Source organism: Sinocyclocheilus anshuiensis, unplaced genomic scaffold, assembly GCF_001515605.1.
Source record: "Sinocyclocheilus anshuiensis isolate Anshui unplaced genomic scaffold, SAMN03320099.WGS_v1.1 scaffold267, whole genome shotgun sequence".
Classification (NCBI taxonomy): domain Eukaryota; kingdom Metazoa; phylum Chordata; class Actinopteri; order Cypriniformes; family Cyprinidae; genus Sinocyclocheilus; species Sinocyclocheilus anshuiensis.
This window is the reverse complement of record NW_015552637.1, coordinates 1,573,281-1,595,430: the sequence shown is the minus strand read 5'-3', so window position 1 is coordinate 1,595,430 and position 22,150 is coordinate 1,573,281. Positions and strand designations below refer to the sequence as shown.

The 22,150-nt window shown below is 34.5% G+C and overlaps 1 protein-coding gene across 1 annotated transcript; it reads right to left on the bottom strand.

The window, feature by feature from the left end:
• Positions 1 to 6,220: 6,220 nt before the first annotated feature.
• LOC107666878 (GSK-3-binding protein-like) lies at positions 6,221 to 7,762 on the bottom strand. The gene has a single exon (XM_016458387.1). The coding sequence runs from the start codon at positions 7,450 to 7,452 to the stop codon at positions 6,988 to 6,990; it is 465 nt and encodes a 154-aa protein (XP_016313873.1). The 5' UTR covers positions 7,453 to 7,762; the 3' UTR covers positions 6,221 to 6,987.
• Positions 7,763 to 22,150: the final 14,388 nt, after the last annotated feature.

Here is a 22,150-nt window from a genome sequence, read left to right as displayed (position 1 = left end):
TGCCTATGGCTTTTGGAACAGGTTTCAAATTTGGGATGCATTTATGATGACTTAAAATGTAGGTTTGGAACAGGTATAATGCTGTAAAAATGCAGAAAAGACTCTGGGAAAAAACTGTAATAGCATTTATGTTTGAGAGGTAGAATGCTTTTTTCTCTCAAAACAACCAAACAGCATTCAACAATTAACTTCAAAACACTATCTATTTTCACACTCAGATAGGTGAAGAGTAATCTAAAATGTATAATCCTGTCCAACACAAATATTTAAATTCTAGCACAAATTTCATGTAATTGCTAATCTGGAATAACTCATGGTGTGAGGGATTTCAGACAGCTTTTATATACCTGACAAAAAAAACGTTGCAGTGAGTCACAAGCTCGCCCAATTTTCAAGACGGGATTTTAGGGGGCTGACCATTCATGGATCATCGTGCCAGCCAGAAAAGAGGGAGACAGAATGAAATGGAAGAGAGAATCAAAAAGAGATGGAAAGCTGTGGAAGCCCATTGTGCTGTGAACTTTTCTCTAAAACTGCAATTTTTTGGGACAACAAAAGCAGTAAGTCACAAAGACTGTGAGAAACCTTCTTTCAAAACCAAATGTATTGTTTCTCAAGAGATTCCCTTACAAAAATGTGCTGTTTGGATGGTGTCAGATGGTATACTTCAGTGCAGGAGAACAATAATTCACCCTTAAAAACATATACGAATGTCATCGTATATGTTATATAACAAAAGATCAGACCAAGAGACATTTATTTTACAAAAATATAGCACAAACTTACTTCTTGAGCAAAACATTTCACAAAACTGGGAAAAGTTTCCCCCCATCCCAGCTGTGTTGCAGTAAATATGTAAATTACATTTGATATCATTTGTAATTATGATTTTTTTAAATGGTGTCATCAATGCAAAATACTAAATCAAATATTATTTGTAAATGTATGCATTTTGACAATGTAGTTGAATAACTGAATTAAGACAAATAAAATGACAGAATTAGTCAAAGAGATGCATCTGAGTTACACTGCATATTTCTGATTATATATATATATATATATATATACATATAGTTATATATGGCAATGAATAATAATACAAGCCTATATTATTAATTGAACAGATCGCAATAGCAATACTGTAAATTCAGATGGAAAATTTCTGCTCAATTGGCCAATAGTTTATGATGAAGAAATACTTAAGAAGTAGCCTACTTAATGGAATTATAAAATAACTCCATAACATATACAAATTATTTGATTAAATAATAACACCAATGACAACTTTTGCCCCAATTTTAAGGGAGGCATAAATTTTCACTTCAATATCATTTCACTTCACCATTTTTTTCTCTACAGATGTATTTTGTCCATATTATATTGTCAATATATAAACTTAATTTCAAAATATAGACATGTCAAATCGTTTTGGGGAAATGTATATTGAATAATTATTGCACTCATATTCATTCAAATTATCCCAAAGAATACCATGGTATTATAATGAATGGTACATGTCCAAAATACATTGATAACATCATGGTAATTTTTTTTTGTAAGTGTTGTTTTAAAAATGCATCAGTGTACTTTTAAATTAATTCAAGATGTACCATTTGCTTTTATTCCGCTCACAGTGCTGTCATTAGAAGGCCCTGGTAAATATGACACTGTGAAAGAACAGGCAAATAAATAAATTAAAAATAAAAAAATTTAAAAAAACACTTTAGATAACACATCTAAAGTGTTATCTAAAGATGAAGTGCCACCTGTGTGTTTGGATTGGGGCCCAGAGGCGACAACCATTTCAATCAAATATTAATGCACCCCTTTAGCTGCATTCATTCACAGCTGCTTTTGTGGTCGCTTGCCACTCTCATGGTTGTTCTTTTCCCAGGTGGACCCTGAAGATGAGGTTAATTATCTCAGCTTTTAGCTACACATTAGTCTTTGGTGTTGTTTGTTCATGTTCCAACTGCTCACAGGTGTGCCCTGAAGTGGCCCTGTGAACCAGCGGGTATCTGATCAGAGAGAATGATGCCACACAATGGGCACTAATTAGAGAAAAGCAGACTGTGTGCGTCTGGGTCTGTCCGAGGTTTGCTTTTAAAACAGCGTCTTCCACTTAGCATTCTAAATATATTTTGTTGTCTGGTAGGTGCAATTGTAATTTAAAGCATTTTTGTGTCTTAGTTGTCATTAGTAGAACGTTCTTGCTTTTAAAATCGCGAGATGCAGCGCAGTGAGATTAAAAAGAACGTTTTTAAAATAAACAAACTTATTTTACCTTGACATTTAAGTCTTTAAAACGCGACAATGCATTTCAGTATGGAATTAAAACAGTCTCAATACCTCCCATAAAATGCGTACAAAAACACTGCAAAAGCGAGATGCGCAAAAACGCCCTTATTTTTGTGTCTGTTGAGGGAAACACTATTGATATTAATATGCTACACAATATCATAAGTTCTTATAATCTTTGTTTTTCCATTCACAATATCATAAGATCTTATAATCTTTGAAAACAAAATGAGCGTGACATTGTTTTATACAACGGATCAATAAACAAAAAGTTAATAGTGATTAACTTACATTTTAGGTACAAAATTGTCGGTTACATTGTTTTTGTTTTGGCGAACGACAATATTCACTCAGAATTTACCATTGTGTGTTTCCGAGCAACAAACATACATTGACCTTTTGTTGCATAATGTGTTTTTGGACGAATTGGTTGAACAAATGTTTCAATGACTCATTCATAAAGACAAGTCACTTGTTCCATTTCTAAATGAATCAGTGCTTTGAACGAGTCGGCCGAATTAATGACTAGGCGATTCTCATTTGTAAGTCGCGTTGGAAAAAAAGCGTCTGCTAAATGACTAAATGTAAATGTAAATGATTCGCTCATAAAAATGGTCATCTGCTAGCACCTACTGGCTGAACTAGGCTAATGAACAAATTGACAAAAAATATGAACACTGAAGAAGGTATCTAAGTCATTTTGTAACTTGGCAGTGCACTCTTGCCTTTTTGCTTGTACCAGCCTAGCAACCAAACAGAACAACCTAACAACTATCCAAAACCCCCTGTACAGCAACTCGTTAAAAACGCTGCATGCTGCATTCGGCCAACTTAAGTCGAATGTCCAGCTGCATAACACATCATGAGAAATGAGGAGACACACCACATGATCTCAAAAGCGAAATACCTGCCAGTGTGACTCATCCTCGCCTTCAAAGCAAGAAAATCAGTAACTCTTTTGGTTTGGATCTTGGATCCCCTATTTCATCATCGTCACTTGTGATGTAGGTCAGAATGTAGGACAGGACATAAGAAAAAATGTTCTTATGTAAGGCTTATGTATAATTTTTTTGAGCCTTGGGTGTTTGTGACATTTGAAAGAACAGCAGAAGCCTCTGGTGGTTGGGGATGTGAGGTGAGAACTGTGCCGTTCCCGTGTGACTTTGAGGATGCGCGGTTTAATTCAGCAGACAAAGACAGCTGGTGCATTGTGCAAAGTTAAAAAGAAGCTTCTGAAGAGTCTAGATTCTCTAGACTGAATCTAGGCTAAGTAAAAAATGCATTGTTTTAGCACTGCTAAAACTGCCGCTAAAACAAAAGCATTCTAACTTCATTAATTTGATTAAATGATTCAGAACAATAGTTAATTATCTTACTTGCATTTTAAAGCTTCCACTAAGAAACCCTTATGAAAAAGAAGTTTATTCAAGTGTGCTATTAGTAAAAATGCTACTACAAGTATTTAATTAGTAAACTATCAGTATACCTATAAGTTCACTTTTAGTATAGTTGCAGTACAAACTAAACATTTTGATGTAAACTAGTTGTGTACTCAAAGTTTACTACTGTTATACTTAAAGCATACTTAAAAGTGCTGGTCATATATTCCCTATATAACCATGTATGTGACAAATAAAAATTTTAAATCTTGAATCTTGAAAGTATACTTTTATATACTAGAAAGTGGGCCAATTTAGTCCAAAGGAGTATTGAAATAGTACACTTACAAGTATACTACTAGTACACTGATATTTGTATACTTACTACATAAAGTATACTTAAAAATATACTTGAACTTTACTTAAGTATACTTACTAAAATAAACTTGAAGTATACTACTTTTTGGTAAGGGAAACAACTGACCTGGCCACAAGACGGACATTGCAATAATATTACAATATTAATTAATTAATATAGTTAGTTTAGTTTAGAATATAATATGTTTTTGTCTATTTTCACAAAATAAAGATTATTTATTAGCCTCTATGATTCCATGATGAACCTTTAATATCCAAAGAACCAAAAACAAGAACCAACTGGACAATTTTTTTTAATAGTGGAAAAAGATTTTGTCAGATTATTAAAATGTACTTCACACTAATAAGAAAAAAAATATTCTTTTAAAAACTGTTAACTGAAAGGTTATTTGGGGAACCAAAAATAGTCCATATGGCATCACTGAAAAAAAAATTTAAAAAAATAAATAAATAAATTGGAACCTTGCATATTTTTAAGAGTGCATTCTTTCTAATCTAACTCACTGGTCTTCTGAGTAATGTTTTCATTTTCTTGCTTGAACGGGAGACTCCTCAGCTATCAAAATGTTTATATTCACCATAAAACTTTACACTGAAATCCCACAAGTCAATTTTTAAATAGTTTTCTACAGTACCTTTTTGAATTGCAAGATGGCCATGCAGTGACCTTGTGTTGGTATAAAAAGTAGACATGGAAGTACCACAGCTTTGTTGCCAACATATGCATAATGCGTACTTCCCAACTATATAGGCTAATATACGTCAAATAAATTAAACATCTGAATATTCAATAGGTAAAAAATACCCTGATGACCTGCATCCAAGGAGATTCTGTGTGCCACCATTCCCCCAAATATTCAATGAGACTATGACAGTCGAAATGCTGAATTATGGAAAATGTCGGAGATCTGTGTGCTTTGATACCAAGAAAGTTATTTTTTTGTCAATAACTATACATTTAACGCCAATATAAATTGTTTTTTGAAGTTGGTTGAATTAGGCCTAAATCACAGGTCAAATTAAGAACAACAGCAACGGAGGGTGTAGTAGTAGATTATGCCTGGGAATGTATTTATACTACACAATTTAGTACACACTCTATAGAACTTTAGTTCCAGCTATAGGCCTAAGGTTATAGGCTACAAACAATAGGCTATGTGACAGTGTCATTGACCAATCAGAATCAAGTGAGCAATTTCAATCACATGTGTTGAATCAATGAATGCAGTCTTGAGTGGGTATTTTGGAAATAAAACATGTAATTCGTGAAACATATGTCAGAATTAGTCACTCCAGTCCTAACTCGGCAAATCTTTATCCCTCTCAGATTTTCTCCGGCTCCTACACCGCTGTTGTGACTTGCATTGTGCTGCCATCTGCTGAGCGATTAGACAAAATGCCTACACTCCAAGTTTCTAACCTCATTTGTATTAGCTAGACACTATAAAAAGGCTGCGTTTATAAATTACTAGTCATTAATTAACTTTAAATCACAGACCGTGTTCAAAGAGCATAGCTACGTTTGTCGCTTCAGATATCATGGCTGTGGCGAGTCAGCTTGTATTTTCGCTTATAATAACGTGGCCATATTCTTGAACAACCTATGTTGATGTTTTCTTTATGAGTGTAGTAAAATACTATAGTACTTGAGGACAATATAAACTATATATAGTAGCCTACTGGAGTCACGCACATCTATATATGGGCTCAAAAAGTCTAACACCACATGATTCTTTTTTAGCATTCTTTATAATTTAGCACAGCTTTTCCATTTCAAAGTGTATTATCAACAATTTGAATGAAAAGTTAATCTTATATCGGAGTATACTAATTTCATACATTTTTGTTTTTCTCTTTTTCAAGAGTCAAGTCTCCATCAGACTTTATTTTTATTGAAAACCCTAAATATATATGAATAATATCAATGTAGTCTTTTAGACTTTTGGGCCTCACTCTATGTGCAACATAAGCATGATTAAGGCACTAATATCAAAACCCCCAGTATTAACATTGAATTTTGAATATGGTCTTTGAAGTACTTGGTCTTTGAAGTTTTTTGAAGTAATACCATATTATATGAATGATGGTGATCCACAGAATTGATACAAAACAAAAAAAGTGCATACAAACCAGAGATTACAAGAACAGACATATGAAATAATCTTATGCCAAAACACCATGTTTATTAGACACCAAACTCTCTGAACAATCAGAGTTATTAAAAACACTTCGTTGCGAAGCATACGCAGTTTACACAGAGTGGGGGGAAAAAAAAAAACATGAGAACTCCACACTGGAATCAAAAAGCACCACGGTGTCACTGTGTTGTGATCACATCTCCTTGTATAACACATTTACCCACACACATGTGAGTTTGATCTTATTTTCTCTTCGAGAAGGAGTGTTGGCCTTGCTCCTCACATGGAAATCAAAGGGACAGAGAACAAGGGCCCTGCACACAGGGCCAGTTTGAAATCAAAACAGTGATATCTCGGTATCCAAACATAGTTAAACAAAAAGTGTGACCCGTTGCCTGATCTAGGCAAGGGCTGCAAACCAGCAGCCCGAGCACATCTACATTGTATACAAAGCAGTTGAGCAGTTCTTGTTTGCTACTGACACACAGTGCTAACTCCAGCAAACCAAAACATGATGCACCATTCTAGGACAAACCAACCAGAGGCCAGTTAATACTATAATAAAATGCATTGCTATAAACCACAAGATTTTTGCATCACATTTGCATTTCAATCCGAACACTGAGATTTAAAAATGGGTGAATAAGGTAGGGTCACGTTGAAAAGAGTCCAAATACATAACGTTTCCATCTCAGCAATATACAATAGAAAAATCAAAAGGGTGTGATATCAAAGTTTGTAAAACCAACGTATGACAGTGAGCTCTGAAAACTTCAGGAGCTCACTTGTTCAAGTCAGTCTACAGATTTGGATATGTCGTGCTCCGTTGGTTCCGAGGAAAACTGAAGTCGTCTGACCGCTTCCTTGATCAGATTCCCCGACAATATAAGTTCCTGGAGAAGCTGGTGCGGATCGTCCTCGTCGATTTTCTTTCGGTTCCACGAGGACCTGAAATGGCCCCATTCCTGATCGCTGGATCCGGGTGGGTTGTACGGACTGGCCCGGCTGGTACGTAAACTCCGGCTGCGGAGACGGATGCACCGCTGAGCGCCCGCCGCGCTGCTGCCGTTGTTGCTGCCGCCGTTAACGTTAGGTCTGCTGTTCGCGAGACCGTGTAGACGTGACATCGCCTTCTGGCTGGAGCTATTGTTATGAAGCTGCAGCGCCTCGCCGATTTTCGACACGAGCGCGTCTACTTCCTTAGAATCCACCGTTACCGACTGTTCCAAAAAGATATAGTTCTCCTTTCTACAGGGCATTTTTAATATAGCTTCGGATAACAAATATCCAGTCGTGATGGTTGTTTTTATTCAAATAGCTGGGACCGTTTAGCCGGCGTCCGCCACGCTACCCAACAGAAACAGCTAAAGGGTTGATTTGTAAACAAAGGATGACGCAGAATCCGGCACTTACCATTTCTGAGCGAGAGGGGCGCATGCTCGGTCGTTTTAAAATGTAAACCCATGTGTTATATTGTAATCAGAAAGTTGGAGCTATATTTTATACGTATCAGCTGCTACATAAATTACATTGTCCGCTCGGTTTAACATTTATATTTATTTTGGCTCCGCAGATCTCTGTATTATCAATCATAGCATTACATAACTGTCCCGAGTGGATAAAAACGATGTACTCCGCCACATGTGTGAACTCTGCACCAAAATGCTGTTGTTGCAACTGAATGTGAGAGTACTAGATGTACTTGATTTCTAAGAAGATTCTGAATTATATACACGGTCATCAAATCAGTATCGTAGCTAACGTTACTTGATAACTTAATTACCATTTTTGGAAAGGAGGATCTGTTCGTTTTGTGTGGTATGTGGTAGGCGATTATTGTGCAAGTAATCAAGGGAATGTTAACGTACAGTTGTATACACATTGATAGCCTATAGAATTAACACGACAAATAAGTTTAATTAAAAGATGTAGGCAGGGACGTCGTACAAGAGTCAAGATTTTTCATGGTACTGTTGGTAGTTGTTTTATATATGACATCTGGCTGCAAAGAGCATATTTCTCCATCATTGATTACTACTATGCATATATTGTATATATATATATATATATATATATATATGTAGCTATTAAGTAAGGACTTTACAGTGCTATGGGTGTGTTTGCATAATATTTGCAATCATGCCAGTATTAAAGGTGTGTTCTGTCTTTATGGAACTGTGTCAAAAATCTCACTAAATAACCGGATTTATTCAGATTTGCAACAGTGACTCATTACAGCAGTTAGCTGAGCTGCAGCAGTTTGTTGAATCATCCTCACAGATTAAAGGAATAGTTCACCCTTAAAATTAATATTCTTCATTATTTACTTAATGTTTGGTCCATATGACTCATGTGCTTTGTGTGAGAAACAGGCCAAAATGTATTTATTTTATTATTATTTATTATGCTACTCTTGACACTTAACGCTCCTTGAATGAATCATTCTTTTAGGTTAGATGTTTTCAATGAGTTAGTTGATCAAGTTTACAAAACCGGTTGATTCAAAAGGCAAAATGCAGTGCATGAGTCGTGTGGATTACTTTTATGCTACTTTCACAATGTTTTTATGTCCTTGAAATCAGTACCTGTTTATTGTAATTGCATGAAACACTTATGAGTGAAAAAATAATTTTGAAGTGAATTATTCCTGTAACATTCTTAACCATGCCAAAATCTAAATAGTATTTCTTTAATGTCTGCTCTGTCACTTTCTGTTCTATTTCACAGTTGTCAGTCTGACCACGTCCTCTTTCAGAGGAAGAGGCCTCTGAGTTCTTAGAAACTTAGAAACTGCTATGTTTGGATGTTCGATTGCATATGGCACCAAACCATATAATTAATGTCTAATATTTCAGCAGGTTAATAATTATGTATCCTTAGTGTGCTCTGAAACTAGATTTTTGGTCATTCATCCCAAACCTTTGCATCATTTTGTTTGGTCACCGCACTGAATATAGCTCAAGGCTGCTTACATTTCTTACCAGCTGTTGCACAAGCATCTTTCAGTGAGTAGGGTTTCATTCATGACATAAATTGCAATGTTTACATTAAGTATTAATCTGATAATGTATGCTGACAGTTTGCAGAAAAAGAAAAAACATACATGAATATCATATTTCTTAACTTACACAATCAGTTTTGGGGTCTGTATTACACAACAGAAGGGGGTGGGTAGTACAAGAAGAGAAATTTATTGATCATGGTATACAATGCCACTATTTACCTACATTGTGCATGTGATTATAATTTCCATGACTTGAGTTGGATCAGATGCATTTGCTTGTGTTTTGTTTTCATGGTAAATTAATATATATGCACGTCAGCCTGCAAGCTGTGATTCACCATTAGATTTCGTATCTGCACAGATTGCACCATCCAGCATCCATAGCAGCTTTCTTTGTTTACCTCACAGCAGGAGAACAGTCTTAAGCACAGACTGAAGTATCAACACAGGCTACTGGTGTGCCGTTGCTCACTGTCTCAGTCATCAGCATGCCCACAGGGACCTTGTTTCTCAGAATTCACCTTACTGAGAACCCAATGTGCCATGTGGTCTTTGTGATAAAAGAAGCTGTGGTCATTATTTTTTATTCAGACAATTGAGTAAATGTTTAATAAGTTGTCTGATCACGTGCATAAAATTCTGTCACAGATTGATGCTATTAGTAGGTATACTCAGTACTTGCTTATGTTAGGGTTAAACCTTAACCTTAAATATTGATCTTTGTTGGTGCCACAGACATGAATGTTATCTCAAATCGTGTCGTTTATTGAGAGATGTGCTTTTACTTTTATAAGCATCAGACTTAAATATCACCTGATGGATGATAAAACAAGTAAAAATGTTCCAGAAACTTGCATTGAAGGAATAAAAACTGATGGGAATCTAAAGACCAGAATACAAGAGACTTGCTCTTTTAACTTGGGCCATGGAAAAACACCCGGCGACACCTTGGCAATATGTTTCTAATATCTTACCTGCAATATATTATCATTGTGGCAGCAACTTTTGCATGAGAAAGCACCACCCTTTTACTTCTTTCTTCAGAAAATGTCTTTTGTAATCTAAATTAAGTGCTTCTATATGCATGTTTATTGAAAAAATCTCTTATCTGCTTTAATAGAATAATATGTATACAATGTGTACTGTTCAAATGATATTTATTGTGAAAAGTGCTGTTTGAATTGAATCAAACGTTCATTAAAAATTCAATGTTTTTATAACAGTATAAAATCAAATGATTATTTTATTTTTTAAAAATCACTCTTTTTATACAATGTAAATGGGTCTTATCAAAAATATAGCTTTTGCTTTTATATTTTAAGAAGGAGACCCCCATAAGAGGATCTTGTCATCTTTAGAGGGCATTGGCATCAAAAACCTGTATACATCTAGCCTACATAAAAGATTTGAATGGAGAGGTAATGGTCCGTAATCTCGTACACCTTATGCAATGCTATCGTCAAAGTTGTAAAACTTGTTCTGTCGCTTTTGGACTCTCTTAGATTAGTTTCTCAGAAAGGAAGAACAGGCCTGTTTCTTTTTGGACAAGTCAGTCCTTGAAGTTTACATGGGTGGGGAGCATGGGTTATTTGTTGTGGGCGAGGCCAATAAACAGAAAAACTTAACACAGACCCATGATGTGAGGAAGGAAGAGCTCTGTCTGTTTCAAGGATTCATGAGGCCTTGTTTCAGATGAAGGGTCGAGGGATTCTGGGTATTTCTAAGTGTTCTGCTAGCTTTGTTTTTTAAAGGGAAGCATACAACAAATCAGGGCCAAGTAACTAAGGAGATAATCCATAAGCAAGTGAATGCGTAAACACGGCAAGTGAGAGACAGAGAGCCTCTCCCTGCTGATTTACTGCCCTGTCCTTTATATAGCTGTAAGCGAGAAGCTTTATTGCTTATTTCTTCCTGTTTAAATGCTATCTACACTCTAATATACTTCTTGATACAGAAATAAATGTATGAATGTTAATAGTTTATTATTTTTAAAGTGGCAACATGCTTATTTGCATCAGGCCACATGAAAAATGTTAAGTGCAGAGTTAAAATATTGATAAAGGTTCCAAAAGGTGGGTTTTATAGCCATAGAAGAACTATTTTAGATCCTTTCAGTGAACATTCATAAAATAACCTTTTTGTCTTCATGCAGGCTAATGAATGTTTTTTTTTAATAATATAAAGAATCTTTTTCCACTATAAAGAACCTTGCATTGGGCATTAAAGGTCCTTAATGGAACCGTTGATGCCAATAACTTTGTTTTTTGTGCCGTAACTATAGGCTTCAAAATTTTTGGTTCCCAAAAGAAACTTTCAGTGAAAAATTCTTAAAGTAAGCATTTTTTCTTAGTTTGAAAAATATTTTCTTATAGTCTAAAGAACCCCTTTCCACTATAAAAGAACCTTTGGGGCATTGGAAAGGTTCTATGGATGTTAAAGGTTCTTACAGATACTAATGTTCCACATGCCATAACTACACCATTTGGAGGCCCAAAAGTATCTTTTTACATTAACTGCCATGAGCAAAGTTGGCAGATTTCAAATGACATACTTCCTTGGAGTCCTGCCCCAACTTAACAGTTGCTTTTAAGATGAATGCTAACGGCTAACTCTCTTGAAGTATTAAAGGCCTCCACATATGCAGTTCCTCTGCCAGGTTGCATTTGCCTGACTCATCGTACCTGTGTGAATTGTGGGGGTGGATGAATGGTAGTTGCATGAACGCAAACAATTCTGACTTTGGACAAAACACTCAATTAGATGTGTTCCAGAAACTCCTCCTGTACTATCAAAGGAGTGTTACTGTAGCTGGCTGGTGTCGACCTCCTCAGACGAGTGAACTCAGCTCTCAGTTACAGCCGCTGACTGCACTCAGATGGGGGTTGGGCTGTACTGGATTAGCCACAGACTTTTCTTGCTCAAGGGACAATAGTAAATCTTATACGGTCTAACTTTAGAGAGGCTCATCCTGATCAGAGCGTGTGATTACAGTGGGGACAGTACTGGAAAGCTGAGAGTCATCACTATTAGTTCAAGCTTTTATGCTGTACGCTTCTTGATTATATCAGTTTATTAGGCTACTTGAAACAGAAAATTTTGATGACAGAAATAGTGAGACAGTGACCAGTTTTACACTACCATTTAAAGGTTTGGGGTCAGTTTCTTTTTTAAAGAAATTAATACTTTTTTATTAATTAAGAAGAAGAAAAAGAATGTTTCTTGAGCACCAAATCAGCATATTAGAATGATTTAGGAATACATTACATTTTAAAACATATTACAATAGAAAACAGTTATTGTAAAATTTGTATGGCAGTACATGCACATTGTATTCAGATCAAAGTGAAACCTTTATTTCAAAGATGTTTACATGCTTCACAGTCAATGGAATATACAGTACATGTATGCATGTAATTTGCATGCACATGCACATTCTTTTCCTGGAATCTTTTCTGGAAATACTGGATATGCTTGCTCTTGCCATTTATTACGATTTACGAAACAGCTCATTACCACTCATTCATAAACAATACTCATACAGCAGTGACAAATTGCAAAATGTAGAACATGACATTTGTTTTAATGCTTTTAAAATGTTAATTGCTACAAACAATTCTACAGTAGATTGATTTTTAAAAACGGCCTGTATCTAATATCCTTTGTTTGGTAATGCACACAGCCTATATATTGCTTTAGTGGATATCCCAAATAAGGTGTTTAGATGATCCAAAATTGTGATTATTACAGGCATATGCCAGCTTTTTTTTTTTCTTTCTAGATTTCTAGAAATTTTTAGATTTCTAGAAATATTTGTTTAATATAGATATGGTAATGTTAATGCATGTGCATGACACTATGAGCAAAAATACTAAGCATCAGAATATTGTGTAAACACAGTCACTGAAATCACATATTGCCTGAAGATGCCTCTTAACAAACAAGTGTTTATGCCGTTCCTGACATCATCATAGTCTAGAAATAAACATGACTGCCTGGTAATGTGTAGATAGGGTGAGCGTGTTGTATATGATCTTGCATATTGCTCAAAATAAGTGCTCAAAAAAGCAGGAGTGGTTGATCATTTTGGCCTGTGTAAAATACTAAACATTACGGAGATGCTAAAACACATCGTTCATAACAGAAGGAGGGAGAAATTCTCCGAGCCACATGTTAGTTTTGGTGAAGGTTGCATTTGTGTCAGTCAGTTATGATTTCCTAGAATCAGCACCCCTCCCCCGTGAGAGAGGCCGTGTTTGTGTACAGCGGGAGCACGTGTCTGAGAGCTGCACTGGCTGCCCTCGGCCCTTGAGCTGCAGCCAACACGCGAGCTCTGCTCCCTCCCTCTGCTTTTAGACTTTTTAGGCCACGGATGAAAACGGAGGGAAGTGCTGTGGTCAGCACATACGTTCGTTCCGAGCCCGGTGCGGTTCTACAGCGCAGGCCTCACGCATGTACGTCTCACACATATCACCCTCTCACACAGAGCTCATGCCAGAACAATCACAATGTGAAGCAAGTCCCAAATGACAGTGGACTGTGGAGTGGCACAATTATTGATAGAGTGGTCAGTGTGGAAATATGGGGACTAGCTATTCTTAGAAACACTTGTGCTACAACAGACAAGTAAACAACTGTCAGATCATGCGTTATGAAATGTTTTATGAGTAAATACCATTATATTTAATAATGAGTTATATTAAACTCAGTATAAAATAAGAAAAAATCGTCAGAGGAATGTTATTATGTGTGTTTTGGGAACATATTCTTCATACACTCTACTACTTCAGCTAGTTTAAAGGACAAGTCACCCAAAAATCATGTTAAAATGATTGTTGTTTAAAGGTTTTTCAAAAGGTTGTGAAGCCTGATCCCATTCTAGCAATTTTGGGGACTTCTGAGGTACTAAACACTTTTTCAAGCTCTCAACAGCAATCACTGTTATTGGGTATGGTGCTTGCTAAAAAGATAATACTTTTAAACTGGAAATCTTAAGATGCCCCTTTTTTCAAAACCTGGTTGTCTGAGTTGTTCCATGTTATACGATTGGAAGGTATACGTTTATTGGAGCCCAATCTACATTGTCGATTCCAAGCTGGCAACCCTTCCTTGATTTCCTGAAGCCTGTCTATTCAAGGGCAGGCTTTAAGATGGTTTAGATCCTACCTGTCCGATCGCTACCACCTTGTTAATTTAAATGGGGAGTCATCTCAATTATCACCAGTAAAATATCTTAGTTGGGGACACTTCATTTCCAGCGATACCGTTGACTTGATTGCAAAGATACTATTTAAACTGAGCTGGATGTTGACATCACTGAATTCAATGATGAACTGTCTTTAACTGAAAAATTTGTGTTTACTATTGTCATTTTGCATTATTGACACTATTTTCCTAATTAATGCTGTTCAGTTGCTTTGACACAATCTGTATTGTTAAAAGCGCTATATAAATAAAGGTGACTTGACTTGACTTGACTTAATCTACTTTGATGTAAAACTCTTCATGCTGTATTCTAACAATCCATGTTAGCCCATTCCACCCCTTGTTTTTTTTGTTTGTATTGTATTCTATTGTATTCTATTGTTTAAATATTTTGTTCCGTATGTCATTACAAAAAGCTTAAAATAGATTGTTGTTTGAAAACCATGTTATTTTCTTTTCCTCCAAAGAACACAAAGGGAGATATCCAGGCTTCTGTTTTTCATAAAGCTGAAGTGGGATTTAGGATTTAAACCTTAAAACCAATCGAGTTGTGCATTTTTAGACTTGGCACCTCAAGTCAAGAAATTCTGAGAACTAGGCTACTGTAAAGGTAAAGATTTTGAGTGAATAATGACTTACGTGACAACAATGTATTTAATCGGACAGTTTTTGTTTGCGTTTTTAAAACGTTTCGTGTACAGACGACAAAATGTTCACACGAATCTGTGAAAATTATGAAAAACACTGTATTATGCATGCCAGGCCAGTAGTTGGCGATGTCACTTTGTAAAGAAGCACTACGTCTGTCAGCATTTTCACAAATTTGTATTTTTGATAAAAATGCTATTGCTTTCAAAAAACATTTTGAATCTGTTTTTTAAACGTTTGTGTTTTCAGGCCCCCAAAACGCCAGTGTCACGTAAATGAATGGCCAAAATGCATCAAAAATGGCCATTTTTAGCTGAAAATATCATTGTGTAAACACCCCTTTAGTTTTAGTACATTTGTGTGACAAGGCTTTAGAAGACTAATAGGTGCCATTCATACAGAACACATTTCTGCATTTAAAAACAAGTCTCAGGAAACCTGTCAAGTCTGTAGAATTGCATGAATTGCTAAGAACAACATTTATGTGTTCTGTACTTTCAGATATGAAATTAATATTTAATTCACTAGCTCTAGTTTAGGACATTACATTAAAAGTTGGCAGTAAGTAACTATGGCTGAGATAACTATGTGCTATTATAGGCAGTACAGTTTAATGCTCAAAAAATGAACCAAACTTGTTTGGACTTGGCTGGGAAACCGAGGAATACCTTTGTTTTGTTTTCTAGATTAAGTATGCTCTTTATTTTAGTTGCAGCCATGAAATGACTGGTTTCTTGAAATATTGTAATTGTAAATTCTTGAAAATATGTAATTATTCATTGTTATCATTGTGTAATGTAGAAGAATGCAGATGTGCAAGAAAAACTTTTATTATTTCCATACAGTGTATGCCATTTACGCCTTAATGTAAATGTTCATGTTAAGTATGTTAATGGTACTTAAATATTTTTAAATACATACATTTTTTCCTTCCTCAGTATTGTTCCACTGTAGGAATAGTGGTTTAAGCAACAGAAGCTTGTACAGTGCATTGTGTTGCACACTACTTGCACACAGCAGGCTTTCAAGAAAAAGGTGATAGAAAAAGTAATGGGGGCCTGTGCCCCATTAGAGCTTTAGGTCTAGCAACACCCCTGTGTGAGATGCTGCAAAGTGCAACGCTCATGAGACACTAGCGCAACAGTAAAACACCTTGTGTGTAAACTGCCCCTTAGGAGCCATTTAGACAGGCTAAAGAGGTCTAAAGAGGTCTAAAAGAACATCTTTTGATCTCCACATTTTTGAATGCATCAAAGTTGTTGCATATCAGTTCAAAAGTTGAATTACGGCACTGATTCATCAAATGCTATTATCTGAAATGCAATTAAAGGTAAATTAAACACAGGGCGAGTGCCATGACAGTTTGGTTGCAGTGTTTTTTAATTCAACCACAGAGGACAGTTTATCCCTCATGATGTCATAAAAAGGCCCTAGCAGGGTGGGACAGTAACGTGTTCAGTCATCTGGTGATGTTTCCTTTTACTCTCTTACTGACCTCAGTACAGAGTAAGCAAAACATAGATAGTAATGAATGAGATGAGCAGCAGTGGGGTCTTCTTTCTGCCTCAAGACGTGCACATATCTCACGTACAACACACCTGTTCTTCTCATGACATGTGTAAAAGCATGTGTGTGTTTATTTAAGAAGTTGTGGGTTGTAATGCAGAAGAGCAACCAATGAACACTTTCATTTTGTTGTTTGGTAAGACAGTTTGTTCTTAGTCTAGCCTCAACAAAGCCTGTACACTAGTATTAAAGTAAAGTTATATAATGTCAAAGAAACTGCATTGGTCAGTCGCACACTAGCCAATGGTAGGCGAACTATAGGGATTGTTCGTGAAGTAATGAAATATCTCAATGCGAATGCTGTTTCACATTGTTAACGCAAAGCCTGAATTAACCCAGTTAATGTTTATGCTCTGTGAAATGATGTAGGTCATGTAGTAAAATGTGGCTTGGGAACACTGGGTAAAGGAAATGTACTGCGCAGCCACTCCCTGCAAAGAATGTTTGGTGTTTGGATGTGTTTTTGTTTTTGTCTCTTTGGACTATGAGTAACGCGAATTAACTGCTCTCTCTAGTGCCATCTTGTGTTGATCATAAATCACAATGAAACACAAGATTCAAATCAATTTAGGGCAGACAAAAAAATATATATTTATGATATAATTAAAATATGTATGTTAATAATTTCTGTATAATAAACTATATATATATATATGAATGGATAAAAACAAATATAACATCTAAATATTGATATGTAATTATTTATAAAATATATTTATTATTATTATTATTTAATGATGTAAATGTAAATCGATATGAATAAATATGTACATTTGATCATTTTTATTATACAAAATTATGAAAGTGTACATGAATCAGTTTTGTATAATAAAAATAAACTCTATATACAAATAGTTGAAATAAATATAACAGTTTAAATATGTATCAATATTTGTTTATCATTTTGCTTGTTAATTACTTATTGAATTATTATATGTAAATAAATGTATACATTTTGTTTACGCATGCACATAAATAGCTAAAATGGAAACAATTATACAAATGTTATTATTTACTAATTAATTATGTAGTATTTATTAACTACTTATTCATTTAATTATTATGTATATTTTATACATTTTGTTAATTTTTTATTATATGTATTTTATCACACACACACACATAAATTAATAGCTAAAAAATAAAAACAAAGATATAAATTAGTGCTGTCAAACGATTAATCGCGATTAATCGCATCCAAAATAAAAGTTTTTGTTTACATAATATATGTGTGTGTGCTGTGTATATTTATTATGTATATATAAATACACACACACGCATGTATATATTTCAGAAAATATGTTATGTTTATATATTATATTTATATATAATATAAATTATATGAATATAAATATATACATGTAAATACATGTAAAGATTTTCAAACTATATACATGCATGTGTGTGTATTTATATATACATTATAAATATACACAGTACACACACATATATTATGTAAACAAAAACTTTTATTTTGGATGCGATTAATCGCGATTAATCGTTTGACAGCACTAATATAAATATAAAAGCTTATAAATAATTAACAGATTATAATGAAAGCACATATAAAATCACAAAAGCACAACTCATCGTCATAACAGAAGTGCTGTTCCATATACTTCACCTTTAACTGGGTGTAACACTTTAATCGACACTCATTTTCCGTGCCTGTGATCAGATGATTTATAGCAACAAATAAAAACAATAAATTCTTTTTCAACAGGTATGACGTCACTGAGATGAATTCATGCAACATTTAGGTTACTGGTGAAAGTGAACGCCCTCATTAGAGCTGTAATCTCAAGACCAGAAGATCAGATTATACTGCTGATTTGTCGTTATAAACTATTCTTTAATTCAAATGAACAGTGTAACACTAAACTCAAATTTAAAATTGATGTTTTTTTTAGTTGAAATGGTACATACCAGCACTCTTGAAATGTTGATTGTCTACTATAGAAGATAGAAAAGAGTGAAAGTAATGTTATACAAAATAAAATTATATTGTCAAATAATTATATTATAAATTATATTGTTATTGCATATTGTTATTGTCTTTAAATATTTAACGTGGTCCATAGCTCTCACTCCAGGAGTAGCTAAATACTGTTATAAAATATTCAACAAAAAAGCATGTGGCCACTAGATGGCAATTCTTCCACACGAAACTATATTTTCTGCCGTTCTTATTGTTCTTTCTTTCTATGTTCGAACATCCATTGATCTGCTCTTTTCACAACAAGAACAAAAGAATAAATGAAAATGCGACCTCTGTGGGCAAACCATTGCAATGTATCAGTCTCACTGTGCATAACTGCAAGAAAGGAATTGCCCCATGCTCTTTTTATGTAGGCTGAGTTGAATGATGCAAGACCAGAACCATATAAGCTTAACATATCTATATGTAGAAATATTCTGCAGAAATGTTTTCTGAGCTGTTTATATCATTTTGCACTTTACTGAGGGGAGGTCACTCAAGTACATGACATTTTTTCTCTCTTGTGGATTGCTGTTGTTGTCATGTTTTATGTAACACAGTTGCATTTTTTGTTTGGTGATCTGTATTGGAATTGGAATTAGCTTCTGTATGCTTTACTGACCAATATTGGCAGTTGCCCAGGGCAGGGAGGCAGGGCACGTTTCATAACATGGTGTCAGGGTGGACTGCTGCACGCTAGCCTGGCCTGTCAGACCCATGAGGAACTGAATCATTGTATGTTTTCTGCTTCGGGCCTGTTTCACACTTCCTGCCAATCGATTAATGAGTGCAGTATTTTCTGTTAGGCAGTTAGGATTCTATAAAGGTTCCGTAAGAGGCTTTTCACAGTGATGCCATAGAAGAACCGTGTTTGGTTCCTTAAAGAACCTTTGAGCAGTTCTTAAAAGAGACATTTTTTTCTTAGTGTGAAGAGCATTTAAAAAATTTTTAGATAAAGAACCTTTTGTAGGAAGGTTCCATGGATGTTAAAGGCTCTTTATAGTGATTTCTGATTCATGAATGATTTTTTTTTTTCCAGTTCCTTTGAAAGAATAATTCAGACGGGTCAGAAAAATGGTCCTATATCAGTTCATAATTCAGTCTGAAAAGCAGTGATGTTTTTCAATCTTTGTAAAACAGGGAAACTTTGGAACATAGAAGACAGAATTAGAACTGAAATGATTAAAAATCATTTTCAATAGTTAAAATAGAGCTGAAATAAAATCTAAAACTTTAAAACTTAAACAAAAAGTAAAATTTTTACCTTTGCAACTAAGTGAAATAAACTAATTTTAAGTTGAACTACTAAAATGACTAAAACTGAATATAATATATTAGTATAAATTACAGCTAAATTAAAAAATGACAAGTGCACATTACAAAATTGCTAAATCTTAATCTAAAATTAAAATGCAAAATATAAAAAAAACTAATTAAAAATAATAATTCTATAATAATAATAATAATAATAAAATAATAACACGGGTATAAAGCGGAATATTTGTATACATTCCATCAATATATATATATATAATATTTTAATATTAAATAAATGAATTTTCATATTAAATGATTTTTTTTAAATCTAAAAAATATTCATAAAAAATATAAAGTAGTTTAAATTTAGTGAGTGTAACCAAGCTACATTCTCTGAAGGATAGCTTCCAGCTCATTTTTAGCTAGATTTCTGGTTTAATCATAACTTGCATCAAGCAAACCTGACACAGAAATAGGTGGTATTTCCCACTATTATTTTATGTTGACTCATAAAGACTTACATTGCAAAATAATGTTTAGTATATTCAACAAGTTCAGAGTGTGACAGTAGAGCTCTTTACCAGTGAAATTCTGCTTACACCTCTGCTTCAGCTATGCAGCACTGCACTGTTTGCATGGTCAGTGTTAAGACTGTAACCTGTTAATATTAATCCTGAAATAAACGTGCCAATCAGGCCTTTCTTGACCTTGACTAACTTTTCCGGAATGCGCCGACTTTCTCTGAACATTTGTCTCATTTGGAAGTTGAAGTTAGAAGGATGTATGCTAATTTTCCCGTGATTTATGTGTTGTTTGAAGTCTTGCTTGGCTGTCTGTAAGTGTGTGTGATATTGCAGGCCTTGTATTTGACTGCTGTTGTTTACAGTACCATCCCTGACGAGTGAATTCTGAGGTGCTGCCTCGTATAAACATAAATAACCCGCCTCGTCTCTGCCACCGCCGCAAAGCAAGCAGCTTCAATCAGCACTATCAGTAATCTGAACAGATCGGGTACAAGTTCACTACAAAGCACTATGTCTTTTACAAGGACTTCAGATGTTTGGCCCTCAGTCAAAAGAGTGAATGAAACAAAGTGAGACACAGAAAAAGCATGTTTCACTTTCATTAACGACTGACCTCAGAAGTTTCCCATGAACTCAAAGTCATATATATTATATTAAATTACATTATAATATATATATATATATATATATATATATATATAATGTCTTTTACAAGGACTTCAGATGTTTGGCCCTCAGTCAAAAGAGTGAATGAAACAAAGTGAGACACAGAAAAAGCATGTTTCACTTTCATTAACGACTGACCTCAGAAGTTTCCCATGAACTCAAAGTCATATATATTATATTAAATTACATTATAATATATATATATATATATATATATATATATATATATATACATACATAAATATTACTATTTATTTAATTAAATATTATATAATTATTATATATAATGACTGTTTAATTAATAAAAATATATAAATAATAGAAAAATATTTTTTCAACGTGTGTTTTTATCTTTATTATAAGAAAATTAACCTAACAAGATATATAAAATATGTATATATATTATTAAAACATGTCATATAATATTTAGTTTGACCTCTAGAAACTAGCAGTCAACGTGTTTTAGAGGTTAAGTGTTTCAGGCCTTATTCATTTTAAAGTCGTCCTGTCATTAACAGAGCATCTTCATTCATGTACAATGACTTTTCTTGCATCTGTGCTTCTTTCTCTAGTCAAGTGTTTTGAAGACATCACAGGGAGCTGTAATTAGTGTTTCTCTGTTATCCCGTATGTCTCAGACAGATAGCCATGACCTGGAGGTGCTGCGGAGCTGGCACAAATGCGATCATGAAACTGCATGCTATTTTTAGGAGGTGCAGATGCTTCACACAATGGGAGCCAGAACACTTATTATACTCCATAAAAACCTTCCCCCTCCCACCTCCACTAAAATTACTTGATGTGATTCTTTTGTCTGCCTTCTAAGCCAATAACGTAGGATGGCTGATACAGACACACGAGACAATAACATGTCAATATTATCATTCTAGCCAAGGGAAATATGGTAATGGATCATTCTTAATGGACTTGGGATCAAACACTATAACTGTGATGTTTTTGTACTTTTCACCAGCACACTCACAAATTGGATAATTTTTCCTCAAAATGTTAAATCATGTTGCTCCAAATTAATATTTATTTGAACACATAATGGGACAGTTGATTGCCCATGTTGATTTATATATATACACAACATAGGGAAATGTATAAAT

Bases quoted from the DNA above. Each gene is read 5' to 3' on its own strand.
- LOC107666878 (XM_016458387.1), bottom strand. From the start codon at position 7,452: ATGCCCTGTAGAAAGGAGAACTATATCTTTTTGGAACAGTCGGTAACG.